Source organism: Vespula vulgaris, chromosome 1, assembly GCF_905475345.1.
Source record: "Vespula vulgaris chromosome 1, iyVesVulg1.1, whole genome shotgun sequence".
NCBI classification, from domain to species: Eukaryota; Metazoa; Arthropoda; class Insecta; order Hymenoptera; family Vespidae; genus Vespula; species Vespula vulgaris.
The window spans coordinates 217,037-235,117 of record NC_066586.1 but is presented as its reverse complement, the minus strand read 5'-3'; the positions used below and the strand labels follow the sequence as shown (position 1 = coordinate 235,117).

General features: G+C 47.3%; 1 protein-coding gene across 1 annotated transcript in view; it reads left to right on the top strand.

Annotated features, from left to right (window-relative positions):
* Window positions 1-18,081, top strand: part of LOC127071878 (uncharacterized) — a 58,291-nt gene that overhangs the window by 22,405 nt on the left and 17,805 nt on the right. Inside the window, exons 5-13 of the mRNA XM_051011668.1 lie at window positions 6,180-6,303; window positions 9,562-9,666; window positions 14,561-14,680; window positions 16,117-16,286; window positions 16,446-16,642; window positions 16,824-16,856; window positions 17,342-17,460; window positions 17,561-17,747; window positions 17,825-18,022. Of these exons, the coding sequence (XP_050867625.1) occupies window positions 6,180-6,303; window positions 9,562-9,666; window positions 14,561-14,680; window positions 16,117-16,286; window positions 16,446-16,642; window positions 16,824-16,856; window positions 17,342-17,460; window positions 17,561-17,747; window positions 17,825-18,022 (1,253 nt within the window). The remainder of the gene's footprint in view (window positions 1-6,179; window positions 6,304-9,561; window positions 9,667-14,560; window positions 14,681-16,116; window positions 16,287-16,445; window positions 16,643-16,823; window positions 16,857-17,341; window positions 17,461-17,560; window positions 17,748-17,824; window positions 18,023-18,081) is intronic.

Genomic DNA, 18,081 nt, shown 5'->3' with positions numbered 1-18,081 from the left:
TAGCGCCTTTGCCTTGGAGATATTCGCGAAAGAATGTCGTGAGATCGTCATAAACGTATTACGTAGGCCCGGTCCAGTTCGATCGGAAAGGAAGGATCAACGGAGGATCTTTTCATCGGCGCGAAGGCTAGAAAAAAGAGAGAGAAAGAGAGAGAGAGAGGAGGCGGTGGGGTTGGGTGGTAGCGCGTTTTTTTCCGCACGAATTGCACCAAGTACATCTTATCTTTCGACGGAGGGTCGTACAAATTAAATTAGAGGGTGGCCTTACCTCGGGTAGGGGTGTAATTCAGTCACGTCCGAGAGACGACCCTTCCTTTTACACACACTCGAATACTCGTCTCACCCTTTAACCGTTCCGTCCTCCCTCAGCGCGTCCGAGAGTAGCCTCTCGCCTGGATTTAACCTAATCTTTCTATACGTCCGCTCGAAAATACCATAGTCATAGATATCGCGGATGTTTGCTTTATCGAAGGAAGATTATCCGGTGGGACGTCCCTTTTAATTCTTTTCGTCTCGAGTTCGAGCGAGTATCGACGAAATTCCATGACGAGACAAAAGGACGAGCAACGTTTTCAAACACGCGATCCTGAATTTCTGATTCGAAAAGAATGGAAGCAGCATCGCCGCGACTGCCTTCGTCCGCGATATCCACCTTGCTTCCATCGCCATCACTAGCAACAATCCCCCCAGTTTTTCTGTTCGTGACGTCATCTGGCGCGCGGCCAACTCGGAGCGCTCAATGAAACGGTCGGGGAAGCCAAGGCGACGTAGTCGACGTGCTTTTACGACGGCATTATTTTGCGTGCGCACACGCGAACGGCCATCCGATCTTGTGGCAACGACCTTGATAGAGGACTTGAACGATATCGCATTTCTTCCGCGTATCGTTCGAAAAGAGACCTAAAATCGAACGATCCTACGTCGTAACATTTCCTACAACGCGACACCTCTTTCCGGCATTCTTGCGACAAATTACTTTTCGACGATCGTAACTTGCTTCTTCTCTTTTGGCTTGCCTTTTATTCGCGTTTGCACTTTAAACGACGCGATCGTGACCACGAACGATTGCTACGGAGAGAGAGGGGGGGGGGGGAGGAGGGAGAGAGAAAAACGATGAATCACGAGACGAGCCATTCTTTCGCGCTTCTAGACGATCGATCGACGAGTCTGGCGCGCCGACATCGAGACGTAAGCGGAAGGAGAACGAGAGATAGAGATAAAAAGGAAAAGAAATAGGTGGGCTAGGAGAAGCGGAGTGACCAGTGGGAGGTGCGAGCAAAAGTTGAAAATATAACGGATAAAGTATAGTAAAAGCGATGAAGAGGGTGCGGTAGAGAGATTGATTAAGCGATGTGTAAAAAAAAAGAAGGAAAGATAGAACGTGCGAGAAAACGGAACGAGATCAGGTAGCTTTTCCTGTTGCGAGGACAATCTGGGTCAGGTCTGGCTTAAAATATTCATAGAGCCGACCGAAGAGCGAGAGATCTCCGTACGAGCGGTTCGATTCGCATTAGAAATGCGCTGACTGTGATATGTCAAGAAACTCGAGAAACTCGAGAGGGGTATAACGCCGGAGTAACGCTATAAACGAACGGCATCGGCAACGTGGGTCGGTGTATCTCCTCTCTTCCAAAGTTTACGTGTGCCGACGCACACGGAAAGAAGCAGCCATCCCTAACGGTGCCGCCTTGGCGTAGCTTTTAGCGATATCTCCTTTACCCCTAACGTCAACATTTTCGCTACGTTCCACGGTATGACGCTTGCCGCACTCATGCGATCTTGAATTGAATTTGCCGTCACAACGATGAATATCCTTGATTTCGGGAGAACGTCTTCCTCCCGGCGGATGAAAATCCTGCCTCTTCGCGTTTCAATTCCGTATCTCTCGATCCTTCGTTGCTTTTCATTTTATCGAAAAGGTAGACGACGTTTGTCGTAGAAGCGCTACGGTTATCACAGAATTTTTTACCAATTTCCTTCAAACACACTTTTATATTCTATACAGGTATATAGAATTAATTTTGATTTCTTTTAGCAAAGCCACGCGCAAAAATCTTTCTGCCGACCTAATATTCCTTCTCCGGTAATTAACTATCGAAAGTAGATATAATATACCGATCGGAGAAAAAGTTTTCGATTATTATTTCCGTCCGCTCCGCTCCCCTACCCTCGAGAGACTTCATTACCTTACGAATAAAAGTATTACCGAGAGAGAGAGAGAGAGAGGCTCTGAACGGCGCGCACGGGAGAGATCGATCTTCTTCTCGCCGTTTTAACACCGTCGAGGAGACTTACCTACCTAAATTTGCATTTTCATTACCGACTTAAAGCTCACTCGAGAGTGGTCTTTCAATGGCTGCCGTCCTTTCTTCCGTACGCCCAAAGAGGCCACCCACTCTCTCGTCGTTAATCAGACAGGAATCGAGATTTAGCGAGAAAGAACTTGCCATTTTTGAAGTTCGAAGAAAGAGGAACAAAAATAAAAGGACCGTTGCGTGATGTAAGTTGGAGTAACGGAGATGGAGGATGCATCGGATATCGATTTATATTTCTCCACGATGGAGGTCTTCGATGGCAGCCACTACGATCGAGAATCATTTCCAAGACTCGGTGGGAAGTTCTTCGTTCCGTTGATCGACGATTCCAGTCGTGGCTCACGAAGACTATGAAGAAACGGCTCGACGGGATGGCACTCTTCGATCGATCCTATCATTTCCGTTCTACTCTTTATCTTCCCCTTCTAGCGTCTCCTTCGAAGTAAATCGTTCGTTTGCCTTCCTAACGCCGTGGAAATATGAAGGAAGGAACGGGAGACCGAATATCGCTTCGATGATTCCGCAAGTACGTCGTTCGGTGTGTCCTTCCTTCGATATCTCGAAAGATTCGAGGCAGTCTTTCGTAGATAATCGCTATCTCCTTTTAAGAGGGACTTGACGCGTGATCTTTGCAGTAGAGGATCGAGTCGAGTCGCTTCGTTGTCCCAAGAAATTGATGAACGACCACGAGATCTCGTTCGATCGAGAGCTATAGGAAATTGTAGCCGCTTTTACGAGAACGACGGTTCCTTCCTTCTATCGTCATATTCTCTCTCGTACGTAATGGGAAATAGTTATAGCGTTCGTTCTTCTCGCGTGACAAATCCCCACGCGACGTTTGTAATTATTTGCGGAGATTATGGCGGAGAATCATTGTGTTGTCGGACCCTTAATTGCGGAGGCGTCTTGCCTCATTCGCGAATATCCATCTCTCTCTCTCTCTCTCTCTCTCTCTCTCTCTCTCTCTCTTCCTCGTTTGCTCGCTCTACACGTTTTCGCGTACACCGTAATTCTCTCTTTTTGTCCTCGTTCAATTTCATGAGATGGCGCGAGAACGCCGAGCCAGCACACGCCGACGACGACGAGGAGGTTGTTGAAAAAAATCTTGAAAAGGGGTCAAAACGCGCGTGCGAGAGAAAGAAAGGGGTGGGATTTATAGAGACGTTAATAATCGTGTCGCCTCGTGACTCGGTCGGGTAGTATCGACGTTTCGCGTTTGTTCCGCTAAAATGTGTCTCCTATCGATCGGCAGAATTTTTACGTCGAAACGAAATGCACTCGAATCGATCGCATACATATTTCTCAGCAAAATAGATTAGAAACGTGAAATTAATTCGTTGATTGGTAAAGAGAATTATTGTGGACGCGATCGCAAGAAAATTAGTTTCGCTTTAAGATTCATGGAAAAATTGCACATTTGGATGCGCGAGATAGGAATGCAAATTGCTTTCGTTTCGTTTATTTTACTACGATGCATATCGAACAAGAGGGTGGTTAACGTTCTTCTTCTTTCTCTCTCTCTCTCTCTTGCTTTCTACCCTTTCGTTTCTTCCATCGATTCGTTCAGACTCTTATTCCTCTCTTGTATGATCGAAACGATAATTGGGCTCGGTTGCATGGAGACGGATTGAAATCAGACGGGGGCGACCACACGTCACACCTATATCACTAACTCAATTCACCTACCCCTGCTAGGGTTGTAATAGGCTGGAATTAATTCCAACTCGGGCGGATCGACGAGCATCCTCGATCGAGTACAGCGAGTCGTCTTTAATTATCGTTGCGCGTAAGGTAGAAAGAAGTTGAAATTGATCGAAATACTTTGCAAAAGCGATCGATCGACGAGAGACGCGGTATTTCCGAGTCGTGGCTAACCAAAACCATTGTGGCTAATTTATCGATTATTAGAACGGGAGAGGGAACGTAAGTTATCCTGATAAGAAGCAATTACGGCTAAGCGCGTAGCGTACGCTCGATTTGGATCCTGTGATCGTCCGAATGACGTCCTTTAATTCGCAGTTCGATCGTTAGCATCCTCGACGGAAGAACGTTGCGCTCTCTCTCTCTCTCTCTCTCTCTCTCTCTTTCTCTCGATGTTTCTCCTTTATCTTTGCCATGCGCAAAGTGCGAAACGCGAAATGCGGAAAGGCAAGATCCGTCGGTCCAAAGATAATCCTCCTTTCCTTTATCCGTTTCTTGGCGCGGCGCGGCGGTTCGGTACGAAACTGGATGATCTCCGATAACGAGGTTGTAGGTATTTAAAATCTCGACCTCCGTATATCTCGAGACTCGTTATTCTCTCCTTCTCGTCGCATCGATCGTTGGAAATTATCAAGAATGTTACGAAACGAAACGGCGACTAGACCCTAAGGAAATTCGCTTTCGAGAGAAAATCCTTTGATTCGTCCTAATTATCGTTACTCGCGCCTTAACCCTTACTCGAGCTTTTAGCGTCGACGAGGCTGTTTTCAGTTTTTACGATTCGCCGTTTCTCTAACGAGAACGCCGTAGTCTAGTTTCGCGATGGAATCGGATTAGTGGGGCAGAAATAATTGAAAGGAATTCGTTAGAACGTCGAGTGCCCTCGTCGACGTACGATCGCGTGTTACGTCCGTCGTAAGTCGAGAAAACGGAGAAAATATTTTCTCCAGACGTTGACGGTGAAATACAGGGTACAACAGGTTCTTAAAAGGAGCGAAAACCTCGATCAACCCGATCTCGATTTCCTCGCTTCGAGTTCTTTCAAGGACATCGATCTTTAACACTTTATGCCACGCATGGAATTATAATTTTGCGACCCTGACGCAAATTCCTCTGAAATTCCTCGCACACGATTACTCGAGGGACAAAAATATCGAGGACCGAGCTCGTTCCAAGGTGCAAGTTCGTTACTATATGTATTATAAATAAAAAAGTATCGCTTTTTAACCGCTGCTCGTCGTTCGCGAGTCAGCGCACTTACGTACTAACGGGTTTTTGCACCTCTCCGATTATTCTTTACTCTCGATTCTTTCCGATGGAAAAACTCTAAGCGGTTGAAATAGCGAGAGAAGAATTTTTCATGGCTATGCCCATTATCGCTCGACGCTACCGGCGACACGGAAGCAGCGCATCCAGACTGTTATACGCCGAATGGGAAGAACGCTTTCGACGAAGTCGTATAAATTATTATATATTCACGCTTCTATCTAACAATTGCAGTTGGCGAACAGCCGGCACGAAACGCGTTGACTCTCGATGCTAATGCAATGAGAGGGATCGTTGGCGAATGAATTACGATGCGTTCGGAACAACGACTCCCCCCATCTACTACGTGCATTAAATTATTTACTCTTTCGTCGTACGCCGCGCAAACTCGTTTAAAAGATGGTCGAAAAATTAGTACGAACAAAATTAGCTATCCGGATATCCACGTACGTACGAAAGATAAACAGTATCGTGAATCAACAAGACGTTCTCGAGTATATTTGATCGACTCGATGAATTATAGTCGACGTAAGGCAAACAGTACGGTTATTCGTTACTCTGCATTACGAATTTACCGCAGTCTCTTTAATATTAAAGCTTTCGCGATATTCCACGATTAAAATATAGCGTTAAATAAATGTGGCACAAGTTGAATCGTTTTCTTTTCTTTTTTCTTTCTTTTTTTTTTTCTTTTTTTTTCGTCCGATCGCCCTTGGAATTACTTTAATCCAGTAGGTACAGTTTAGCAATCTTATCGCAGGATCTTCTCGCTCACTTTCTGGACGAACGTAACAACGCTTTCTAGCTTTTTTTAGAACGACAATTTTTTTTCTTTTCCAAGTAGTCGTCGCCCGATAGAACCTTGGATTTATATCATTTTATACCTTCATTTTTCAGGAGGGCTCTGGACAGTGGGTCGGCTTGGATTCCGAGCTCGAAATGAGGGGTGCCGAAATCGTTGGCACGAAAAAGCCGACCGGTCACTCTCTTCTAATAGACTGTCGATTGGAGCTACCTTTCGGTGAGTCGAGTATTTATCATTGCTCTATAAAAATAGAAAAAGATGATTATACCTAAGGACATACGACCGTGCTTTTATATCAGTACATAATTTTCTAGTTCTTTATCACGAGATACACCCGCGCGCGTACACTCTCAAACGCAACAAAACGATCATCGTGAAAAATATAAAGTCGAACGATGTAGTTCATTAGTCGCGCGTGACGAACGACCTTTCCAAATACGGTTGCCAAAAGTGTTCAACGCGAGACTTACTGTTAGAAAAAGAGTCTCGGCTGACACACACGTATATCCGTTTAATTTCACGACCGTCAGACTCGGATCTAGTGGAATCGAAAGAGCGTAAATGTTGAAAAAATGAAAAAAAAGGATGGATCCGTCCGAGTTTGGGAGGTAAAGGTCGTGGATTACGAAAGGATCGAACGAAATTGGCTGCCGGTAAGCTTCGAAGATTTTTATAATCGAAGCGACGATAGAAATAGCCGTCGGTGAAAGACGATAAGTACCGTTCGAAAGAAGCGAAGAGGATTTTTAGGAAAGTAGGGAGAAACGTGCGTTACGGGTTCGTGGTAGTCGATCGTGCGAGAGCCGGGGGAGGAGAAAACACGACTTCTCTTGCACGGGGACGAACTTTTAATTGAGTACGTCTAGAAACTTGTCGAGCTTTTGGCTCGACGCCTGCCGGTGGTTCGTAGATTCCAAGCCGATGTACCATCCGCATGCCGCGTAGCTACGTGCTTCGAGAATTATTTCGACGTCTGGTACTTTGGAAACTGGTCGAAATCGACCGAACGCTGCTTCCAGGAGGGGGGAGAGAGACGAGCAAAAAGGAAGAGCCGACGAAGCTTCCTCGGTCCAAGTTTTGCTTCCGGATTCGGGCGAAACGAGGATAGCGCGTTTCTGCGATTTGGAAGCACGCACGAAAGGCGCGCGCGTGCGCGAGCGAGCCAGAGAGAGAGAGAGAGAGAGAGAGAGAGCACTTCGTTTCTCAATTTGGTTTCCTCTTCCTTTCAAGGACGATGCGATTCTTTCTCAAGCAGACATCCGATGATACCACCGACACGCTTTTCGTGCGTTCATTCGAGACTGGGAGACGCGTCGTTCTAGCGTTGTATCCTATAGCGCGTTGTACATGCATTATTCATGAGCGATCGCGCATAACTGGCGAAATGTGCGAACTCATCGTTTTCCCTTCCGATATCGATCGTTAATAACTCTCGCGTAACCGCTTCAAAGGCAGCCAGTTTAAACGAAGGATTTTAAAAAACGTTTAGCCGACGATCGAAATCGAACGAAGACGCGAAAACGAAATCGCGAAACGACGAGACTCTTCGTTAGCGCCTTCCTCGACGTTTTCAGACGCACGTACACGTATACTCGTTAATTCTCCAAAATCGATCGGAGGTAAGAACGAGCGTTCTTTTTCCTTTTGCTAAATGGAATCTTCGGGAAAGAACGTTCGGTTCGAAAACGTTGTACTTTCCAAGAAGCGCGGTCGACTTTTACCTACTGGCCGGTCGTCGACACGACGATCGATATGTTATCGACCCTCTCGCTTCTCGGTTACAATCGAGCATGTTTCCGATAATTTCGTGATAAAAATGGACAAAATTTTCTTTCTTGGGATAACGTCATGGATTGACGTCGAACAAAAAATCCGGAGGGAGGCGGTAAACTGGACAGTAACGGGAATAAATATCGGAGCATCGATCGCGGGCTACGTCGACGGGAGGGGGAAGGGAGGGGACGGGAAGACGCGGAACGGGGCAGGATGGGACGAAGCCGTTTAAAGCACGGACCGATTAGCCGAACGCGTTGACGCGAAAATTGCCCTTTATCGCGGACGATTTTTCTCGATTCCCTTATATTTAAATCGTGCGCAAAGTCTTACGCGAGTTCCTTTTAAAGCAACGGTGCAAATTATTTTGTATCACGCGATGCTCCACTTGACCGTGTTGCGAAATGAGGGAAAAAAGGAGGCCGTTTATAATAAACCTAGGTGCAGGCTGCATCGCTCTACCCATCCCTCTACCCCCTCGCATTCCCTTCCTTTCCCTTTCTTTCCGACGTCGCCCTCGTCCACACACGTTCTCTTTCTCGTTCTCTTTTTCCTTTTCCACCTTTGTCTTTCTCCCGTTTCCTCCCCTTCCTCCTCCTTCCTCGTTCTCTCGCAACCGCGTGTACTTTTATTCCACGTATCTTCCGGTTTTTCCATCCGCGCCGACATGCCTGCGTTTAATGGATTTTCATCGAGCGCTCTCTTTCTTCTCCCGGTTTATCTTTCATTGAATTTTTTTAGGGCGACGCGTAAATAGAACACAGATACCTCTTAAATTATGTTTTAAGACCTTGACACTCGTCCGACGCATAATGTATCTTTTACGCTCGCAATCACTTTCGCGATATAAAAATAACGTTTTGGGTCGGTACCTATTATATCCATCGGAAGGCAATGTGCTCCGAAAGAATCAATATCTTCGTGGGTACACGTGGAAAAGATTTATGACGCTCGTAGAACGGTGAACCGGTATTTTTGAAGACACCTCGATGGATTCATAAATATAAGTCAGATTTATCGGACTGCATAGCATTACGTCGACACGGGAACGGTTTATTTTCATGGCTATCCCCGAGCACCGCGACAAGAAGAAAGATCTTACTCCGACGGCTTTACGCATAAATCACCGTTCGCTAAATCAGAAAATTCGTACGGAGCTCTTTCTCTCTTGTTCGTCTCCATTCGTCTCGGATAAGGTCTTTTATCACGAAACTACTGACTGGCCTCGACGGGCCTCGACTCGACCATCTCTCGTGCCGATGTACATACGCAAGGGAGGAAACGGACGTGCGAGGTAGTACGGCAAAGAGAGGCGATGGAGAAGAAAACTTTGCAGATACTATCGACGGGGCAAGGGGGAGAGGGCGTGACGTATCGACTCGTTCGTCTCGTTAATGCGACCAGATCGACCGATCTCTATTCGCGAGAAAGAAAACGCATTGCCGAAGCGGCACCGTTTATTCGAGCTCTAATCCGAGCCAGAGCAGTCCGCTCTCTGCGAATCTTTTCGAATCGGCGAACATCTTTAAATCAATCCCGCAAAACACTTTTGGCAACCGCGTCGGCGCGAAAACACACATATACTCGTAGTACATTTACGGACGCGCACGTAAACGCAGAAAAGAAAAGAAAAGAAAGAAAAGAAAAAAAAAACACGATCGTTAAACGGATAAGAAACGTTCGATCGTACCGTCTGATCAGTGTCTGACCAATCAGGAAAGAGCGATCGACGAACCGGATGGAAAGCCCTGCTAACGAGCGAAACGGCAATGCAGTTGCGAGCAGCTCGGCCCATGTGTGGCTCAGGTACCCTCGTCAAAATCCGCATTGACCTTGATCAATAGGATCTCCTCCCGATTTTTGGTTTTTGGGATTCCCGTCGAACGCGGGAACGCCGCGCGCCACTTCGCACCTCACGTTTTTCTTTCGTCGTTGAGCGGATGCTTCGTTCTTCGTGAATTTGCGTATCACGTTATTTCGCTCTTGCCCAAGACATGCCAACGCAAAGGAAATTTAACGAAACGATCGAAACGAGACGCGCTTTCACGATCCACGAGAGTATCCGCGTCGTTTGTACGTAATTAGCGATAATAACCCTCTTCTTGCTCGTCAGCCACTGCACCATAGTCTTTACATGTCGGTTTTCGTTTCTCTTTCTTTTATCACTTCTTTCTCTTTGCGCGTGTATTCGAGACGATGCAATAGGAAAGCTCGACGTGAACGACGACGATCGATCTCGGTTCGACGAAAGATTACTTTTAGATAATAGGCCCGAGATTTGTCGTTCCACGGTAATTAAGAAAATGGCTTTGAACTTAATCGACTCGAGTCCTTTGTTCCAAGCTTTTCGTCTCTTTCTTTCGCTTTTCTCCTTCTCTCCGTTGAGTTAATCGTTCGATCTCTTGCGGGTCGACTCGTGCGTGTTTCGCGACGGTATGAGCCGACGTGAAGCGTAAAGTCGCGCCAAGGAAATTCCTTTCGGTCCTTCGCGATGTATTTACCACGATTAAAACGATATTCTCCTCGTACGTCTTCTCCTTTCGTCGAATCGATCGATCGTCGACGTAATACGCGAAAGAAACATACACAAATACACACACGTACACAGAGGAAAGAGAAAAACAAGAAGGTTTTGTATCGTCACGAGAGCACGGCACCTCTTCTAGGAATTCCGCTTTTCGTTATCTTTAGTTTGATATATTTAGAGGAAAAAAAGAACGCGTCGATCGTTTGTAAATCGATCCTGGAAGGTGAGACGTTTGACCTTTCGACGTGCTCGACCGTAAGCAAGCGCGTAAGCTTCGTCGAGAGACTTTCGTCGCGTTTCGTCCATAAAAGAGACGGAGAGGAAGCGTCGATGCGCCGACGATCAGGTTTGCTAAGAGTATCGAGGTAAAATGAAAGAAACGTTGGAAGCGGTGACAAAGCGCCGCTTATCGAGGATTTTTCTCGTCGCGCGGAGAACCGCGTTATCCGGTATCTCTTTTATCGCGCGCGAAGATACGCGTACGCGTTGCTTTTTCTCCGAGTTTACGCGACGAACTCGCTGTCTTCCACCCTTCTTGTCGAATGTCCAAAGACGTCGTTCATCTCCGTTTCCTCGTTAACGACAACCTTCATCGCTACTCTCCTACTCGTTCGATTGGCCGATAGTAATTCGTTACGATCGAGGACGAAATTCTTGGAGCTTCTTTCGTTCCGTCCTCGCCCACTGTCTCCTCTCTCTTCTATTTTTCTATCTCTCTTCAAGCATATCTTTCCTTTTCAAAGAGCACGTATTCACTTTCGCAGCACATCATCGCACGTGCACGCAGTGGCGCGGCGATAGCACAAGAGGGGATGGGCTTTTTCGCCGCGATTAAACGAGCGATTTTTTGTTTTTCTTTGTTCCGAGACTAATGACAATGATATCGCGTTGCAATGATGCGAGAGGGTACCTGCGGATATACATACAACCGAGCTATGGCTGCGACACTGTAATTTAACTGTCCAATCGTCCGTAGTCGTCCCCCTTACCCCCACCCCCACCCCCGTCAGCCCCACCACTACCGCCCTTCTATCAGCCTCTTCTCCTTCTCGTCTTCTTTTCTTTCGTATACGACTTTGCTTTTCAATCGGATCCCGTCGTCAAAGACCGATAGTAGCGTCAATGATGTGTGATCCGTCGAATCGTCGCGGTAAAAAAATGTCTTTCGCGAATATCGTTTGCTCGAATGGATCGCACCGACGTCGACGAACGTCGACGATTTTCTTTCCTTTGTCGGCGAACGAACGGGGATAGTACTTACGTTAGTTAGATCGTTCGTTTCACTTTTCAAGCATGCGGAACGCATTGTGGAGTGTGTATTTCTATTTGTATTTTCTTTTTTATTTGTCCGTTCACTTGTGTATTTATCTTACGCACCAAGAAGACATTGGAGAAACAGTAAAGTTAACGATCGAACGATTAAAGCGAAATCTAGCGAATGGTCGTACACGTTGATCGAACCTTTTCGGAGGCCGGTTAATCTCATTGCAGGAAAAACGTTTGTTCGAGATCGGTGTCAGGTTTCGATAAAGAGGAACGATAAAGGCTCCTCGAGCTTTTTCAAAATACCAAGATCTTCGTTCTTCGAAGAGCAGAAAGAGAGAGAGGGAGGGGGAGAGGGAGGAGCAACGATCAAACAGACGAAACCAGTTAATCGCCCACGCGTGTAAACGACGTACGTGTACTATAAAATATATAGTATATCGCTTTGATTCAATCATTTCTCTCATCGAAATAAGCGGATGTATAATTCCACGAGAACGACTACACGAAGAAGGTGGTACAGCGTTCTCCGTTGTCAGAAATTTATTTCGTTCCTTGACCAATCTCCCGCGAGAATCTCTCGGTTCCTCGTCCGACGAGGCCGCGTCGAAAGAGAGAAAAATTCTTACGCGAAACGGAACGTTCTTGTAACAGGATCGACTCGCGGGAGAATCAAAAGTCTCCGCGTCGACGTTTCTCGAGATAAACGTTTCCTTTTCGTCGTTGGTCGTTTCCGATAAAATTGATCGCTTTTTTTTTGCGAAAGGGAGAAAAAAGAGATGCAAGAATTTTCTTATTTTTAGCATCCGTTTCGGTTCGGGCAGCACGAAGAAGTAGAAAGAGTCTGTCCGAAAAACCGAAGAAATAAATGACGACACTCGCTCAGAAAGACGCGTCTCGTTGTGTCATTCGCGGATCGCAAAAATTGAACCTCGGATAAAATTCGCCCCGGGCTGGATAACGGCAAAGAGACAAAGAAAAAGGGGAAAACCGCAGGAAACTTGGACGGAGGAATCTCGTCGTCTCTCGTAGAAAGAGACGGTCTCTCTCTCTCTCTCTCTCTCTCTCTCTCACGCTCGGTCGCTCGGGCTACGTTCGAAAAAAGAGCCGCTACTGGAGTTCTAGCGGGCTTCCACTCAAGCTCGCAGTTACTAGCAACGACGTTTTTCAATATATCGACGAGCAGATGTTACATTATCGACGCGAGCAACGTTTATATATCGCATTTATATCGGTCGAACGATCGTCGAATGGCAACGGAGAGCGTCGAAAGACCAACGAGGTTAGTGCTCAGAAAATAATCTGAAAAAAATAAAAAGAGGGGCTCGCGCGAAAAAGCACCAACCGATATTCTTTCCCCCGAGTCGTGTACAATAGAAGAGTCGAAGGGGTGAGAGCGAGGGAGCGTGCGCGTGCGTGACGCTTCGAGTGCAGCCGGCAGGTTTCCCTATCTCCTTAAAGAGACGTCACTATTCTCGAACGGAGGAGAAACGGGGGAGAGAGAGAGAGAGAGACGGAGAGAGCTTTGGAGAGGTCATCGGAGTCGTGGGAGGGTTGAAACTCTCGTCGGCTCTCTGGAAAGTGGGGGAAAGCTCAAAGAAAAGAACTACTCGGTCTTTCCGCTTCCGAGACGACGGTCACGACGTCGACATCGAGAAAGACGACGAAGAAGAAGACGGAGACGTCGACGTCGACGTCGACTCGCTCTCTCCTCCGGGGGCTTGACCCTTTTTAGGCACGACCGCAGGGAGTTCCTTATTTTAATTGCATCCGAACCAAAGTTAGAAGCAACCACCGGCAGCGGACAAGCACTTTCTCTCTCCCTCTCTGCCTCATTGCATACGAGCGTGTACGTGGGAGTAACGGAGAAGAAGAGAGGGGAAGAGAGAAACGGGCAATCGCACAGGGAGAACAACGAGACGAAAAGACGACGACGGTACGTGTATTCGCGGGAAGGAGTAGTCGCTTCGGGCCGGAATGCAAAATATGTGGGTCAGGGTCGAACGACGAAAACGCTCCGAGTTCTTTTCCTTCTTTCCGATCTGGCTTTTTAGATCGGCCCGCGGAATGAGATATTACTTTCCGGTTTCTCCGGCGCGGACGTTTCGATATTTCGTTTATCTCTTCCTTTTAAAAGTACATGTCTTTATCGTTTCGCAAACGAGAAGGGCAAACCGAACGCTTTGCTCGCAATACGCGACTACGATACGCGATATATGTGCCAGGTTGAAAAGTTTTCAGTCCACCATTCCGTGGCTTCTCTCGCAAATTATATCAAAGTACCGACGTCGAAATGGCAAATGCAACTTTCGCGTGACCGAAGCGCGTAGCTACGCCGTTAGAGCTCTGCTCGTATCCTATAGACATTTTCTCTTCCGTCGTCGCACACACGTATGTCACGTGTGTGCCATTTCCACGAATCGACGAGTCGCGTTAACGAGGTCCGAACTCGAGAGACGAGATTCGAACGAGCGTCTGCCCTTTTCTTTGATCTCGAATTTTGAAACAACTTCGTCGCACGAGTTCGACGTCGAGATCGTCGTAATCTCGATCAATCTGTACGACCAGTTTCGATCGCGATACCTCTCGCGAATTGCTATGAATTAATAACGAAAGAAAAAATCGATCGAAGAGAAAACAAAACGGAGAATGAGCGACGAGAAGGGGATCGATCGACGGTCCTCCTATCGCTAGCTCATTATCTAGAAGAGTAGATACGGATTATGGTAGAGGCGTAGTGAATATCGATTTCTTTACTTTTTTCCTCTCGTTGTACGTTATATACATATGTGTACTTATATAGAGGACGTATGTCGTACGCGATGCGTAAGACGGTGCGGATTAAAGAAATTAGATATCGAGGCTCGCGCGATTAAACGTATCCCCAACCGATCTCTATCTTTTCGAAAGACCCGGAGAACACGGAAGCGGCCGATCTGCAGAGGAAACTGGAGATGCTGAACAACATGATGGACCAGGAAGCACGGGCCGAACAGGCGCGCCGACAGATATTGTACAATATAGGCCACTGTAAGTATTCCCCGCCATTTCCCATCCAAAGTTTACATTTTAAGCTACTGCTATTCCATTCGATCGCTCTCTGCGACGAAAGACTTGGCCCCGATCAATCGCTTCTCTCTTCTTCTTCTTCTTCTTCTTCTTCTTCTTCTTCTTCTTCTTCTTCTTCTTCTTCCCTTTGTTCCTTTTTCTTCTCGACCGATTGGCTCGTACTTAACGCTTTCGCGTCCGGAGCGCGATCCTTTGATTTTTTCGCCCGGGTCGTCTCGAAGTCTCGCTCGATCGTCGTCGTTGGCTCGCGTTTTCCAAGTTTACTTTTAGAACCGAAAAACCCGCGCCGCCTGGGAACGGCTCGTTAAAGTTTAACGTCGACGCACTTCCAACGCGAAAAATCAATTCGCCGTTGTCGAACGATTCGTCATTTCGCAATAACGTGCGTTATCAGCAGTCAGTGTTGGCTCTCGACCAGTCTCGATACGACGGCCGTCGTAAACGAGTATGGAAGCGAGTTATCGACCATGGGACGCGTTCGGAGTCGTCGGTAACTTACCAGTCGATGCGTCCTGCGTTCTTTCCGTTAAAAGAGAAGAAAGCCGATGGTAGAGGAGCGAAGCGTTCGTCTCGATCATTACCGTTCCGATTAACGTTTCTTCCATTTATCCGTTCGTCAGCCAACGCTTTCCTTGGCGCCTTTCTTGAACGCGACGCGATCGTCGTACGTACGCGAGTAAGTGGTGCGTACGTATTCGCGTCCGGTCGTTCGCTCGCATCCTTCGGTCATCGAAGCCGAGCGCTACGCCGAGAGACGAAAGAAACGGACTCCCGTTCCTTTGCGAATCTTCGCTTATGCGTATCTACTTCCCGTGCACGGCTTCGCTTCTCTTCGGACTCGTTCAATATCGACCAATTTCGCTTGCGGAAAGTTGCAAAATTATTGCGGCCAACTGCATCACCGACAAAGTTCTAATTACACTCGTGATTCGTTTAGGAAGCAAGGGGAGCACGAAATTACGATGGAGTTTGTTCTAATTATTGATTTAACGAAAATCCAATAGCCTCATATTTTTACGACGCTAATGGGCATCAACCCGACGGCCAACCTCGACGTCCAATCCGCGTTTTCTCAACAACGAGCAATTAGCGTCGCTCTTCGCGTACAACGCGCCGTTTGTTCTCGCTGTTCTTGCCACGATTCGATCCGAGTATCCGAGGGAAGGGATTCGCGGTACTTTACGGGCGAACGCGCGCTCGCTTTAACGACTCTAACGAAAGGGCAGTACGCAAGCTCTTTTAAAGCGGCGATACGCGAGACACGAAAAGAGGTAACGGTCCTAGCGACAGGGTGACACCTTTATCGAGCACGCGCGTCTCGTTGAGCGTTCGAAGGTACACGAGAACGTCGATTCGATCGGCTCGAATCCGTTGAATCACGTTTGTTTCGCTTTCAGCCGGTTATTCGGAGGATTCCGACTACACGTCGGACCTGAATTATCCAGTTGGAGGACAAGGGGCGAACAGCTCGGCCTCGCAGTTCCGTAGCGCGGCGAATCAATTGGCTACTCCTCAGAGGTCTCTCGAAACCTCCAGGGAAAACAGTTACGAGAGGGACGATCATCAGGTAGCCATCGATCCGATTGATCCCATACGACTTAGAAGTCGGTAAAACCAGCCTCGGTCCTTTAAATCGTTCGCAACGGTTCTTTCGACGTTGCGCCGACTTTACGACGTGCTACATGATCTGTGCGTATAAATAATCGAGTGTTATATTTCTTGGCAGATTCCAACGACGGTCGGTGGACGATTAGCCAGCGGCGGTAGTTACGGCGGTGGTTATGGCAGTCAAAGTCATAGTCCGAGATACGACGAGCCGTATCCCGAGGAATGTCTGCCTCAGCGATACTCCGTACAGCATTCTTCGGAATGTTCCGAGCCACTCTTCTATAATAGTAGACCGAGACATTACAAAGAATACAGGTATTTAAGCGTATAAATTTATCGTGGAAAGTAACGAACGAAAATTCGCAGAATACGTTATGGATCGGAATATCGATCGATCTCTACGCTTTCTTTATGCTACACTACAGATTTGGAGTTAAGAATATACATATGTGCGTGTTTAAAAAAATATCGTCTATTATTTCTTTTCCTGATTCAGACGACGGAAGCACACATGGGATTACGAGGACAGGTACGAAACGTATAGTCTGAAAAAGACTCGTGAGAGTATTAGAGATCCCTCGGAGTCATGCAGTCTGTCACACACCATCGTCGTCGTCGTCGTCGTCGTCGTCGTCTAAGAGTCGAAATCGAACGGGCTCGCGTCGAATAACACTCACCTCGTTTCTCACCACGACTCATTACCACGACTCATATACCAAGCGTGCCTCGTAGACTCGATTAGTCCGCACCTGCGATCGTTTATTTTGCTTTTGTCGTATGGCTCGGCGCACCACAACGTTTTCTTCTACGTAAAAAGAATTAAAAAAAAAAAAAAACCGAAAGTAAATGCCGGACCGAAGAAATTTGCATGCACGTATCGCGGAAGCGCGCCTAGATTACGCCACGTCCTTTTCGACATCCATCCATCACGATTTACTTACCTATCGTTCGTATTCGCGAGTCTATCCCCTCTACGAAAACTTCGGAATTTCAAGTGTCGATACGTAATTTCAGTCAAGATGGTTGGTACAGCGAGGGCTACGACTATCACGGTACGCGGCTCGACGACACGAGGATCTACAGCGACACCGAGTACTATCCAAGTTCGACGACGACCACGTCGCGAAGAAGAGGTAAACGGCGCGAATCGAATCGAATCGAATCGAATCGTCGAAGAACGAAGAACGAAGCAATGACTCTTTCGGTAAAATCGTATTACTCTGACCTACGCAGGTCCTCAGAGACGGCCGTCCTTGGAAAGACAGATGACCCTCTACGACGAGCATTCGTACTTCACCGATGGCTACAGCAGCGACGGTAGAACGAGCAAGATGAACGCCACTTATCCGGAATGTCAAACGGACATCAGGTATAACGAGTACTACGACACTATAACGGGATACGTGTATCAAGATGAAAGGTGAGTCGTTGTCGTTATCCCGCGATAAATAAATTCTCAGTTCTTTTCCTCTTCTTATACGTTCCTCGTCGTTTCAGGTATGGTCAGGACGACGAGGACAGACAGTGGGACAGCGGAGGGAAGTGGTATTCGGGCACGAGCACTTACTACGAGAACAAACGGAATAGGAAAACGCTTCCGCAAAGGCCTGCGTCGAGTATCGGTATTCATCGACCCGATTACAGGCCGACGGTCATCAGGCAACGTAGCTACGACTCGGAGGAACTGGATTACAGGTACTTGCGGGGGAGGCTAAGGGGCTAGCGTTGCTTCGCGCTAACGTCGTCCAGGTGCT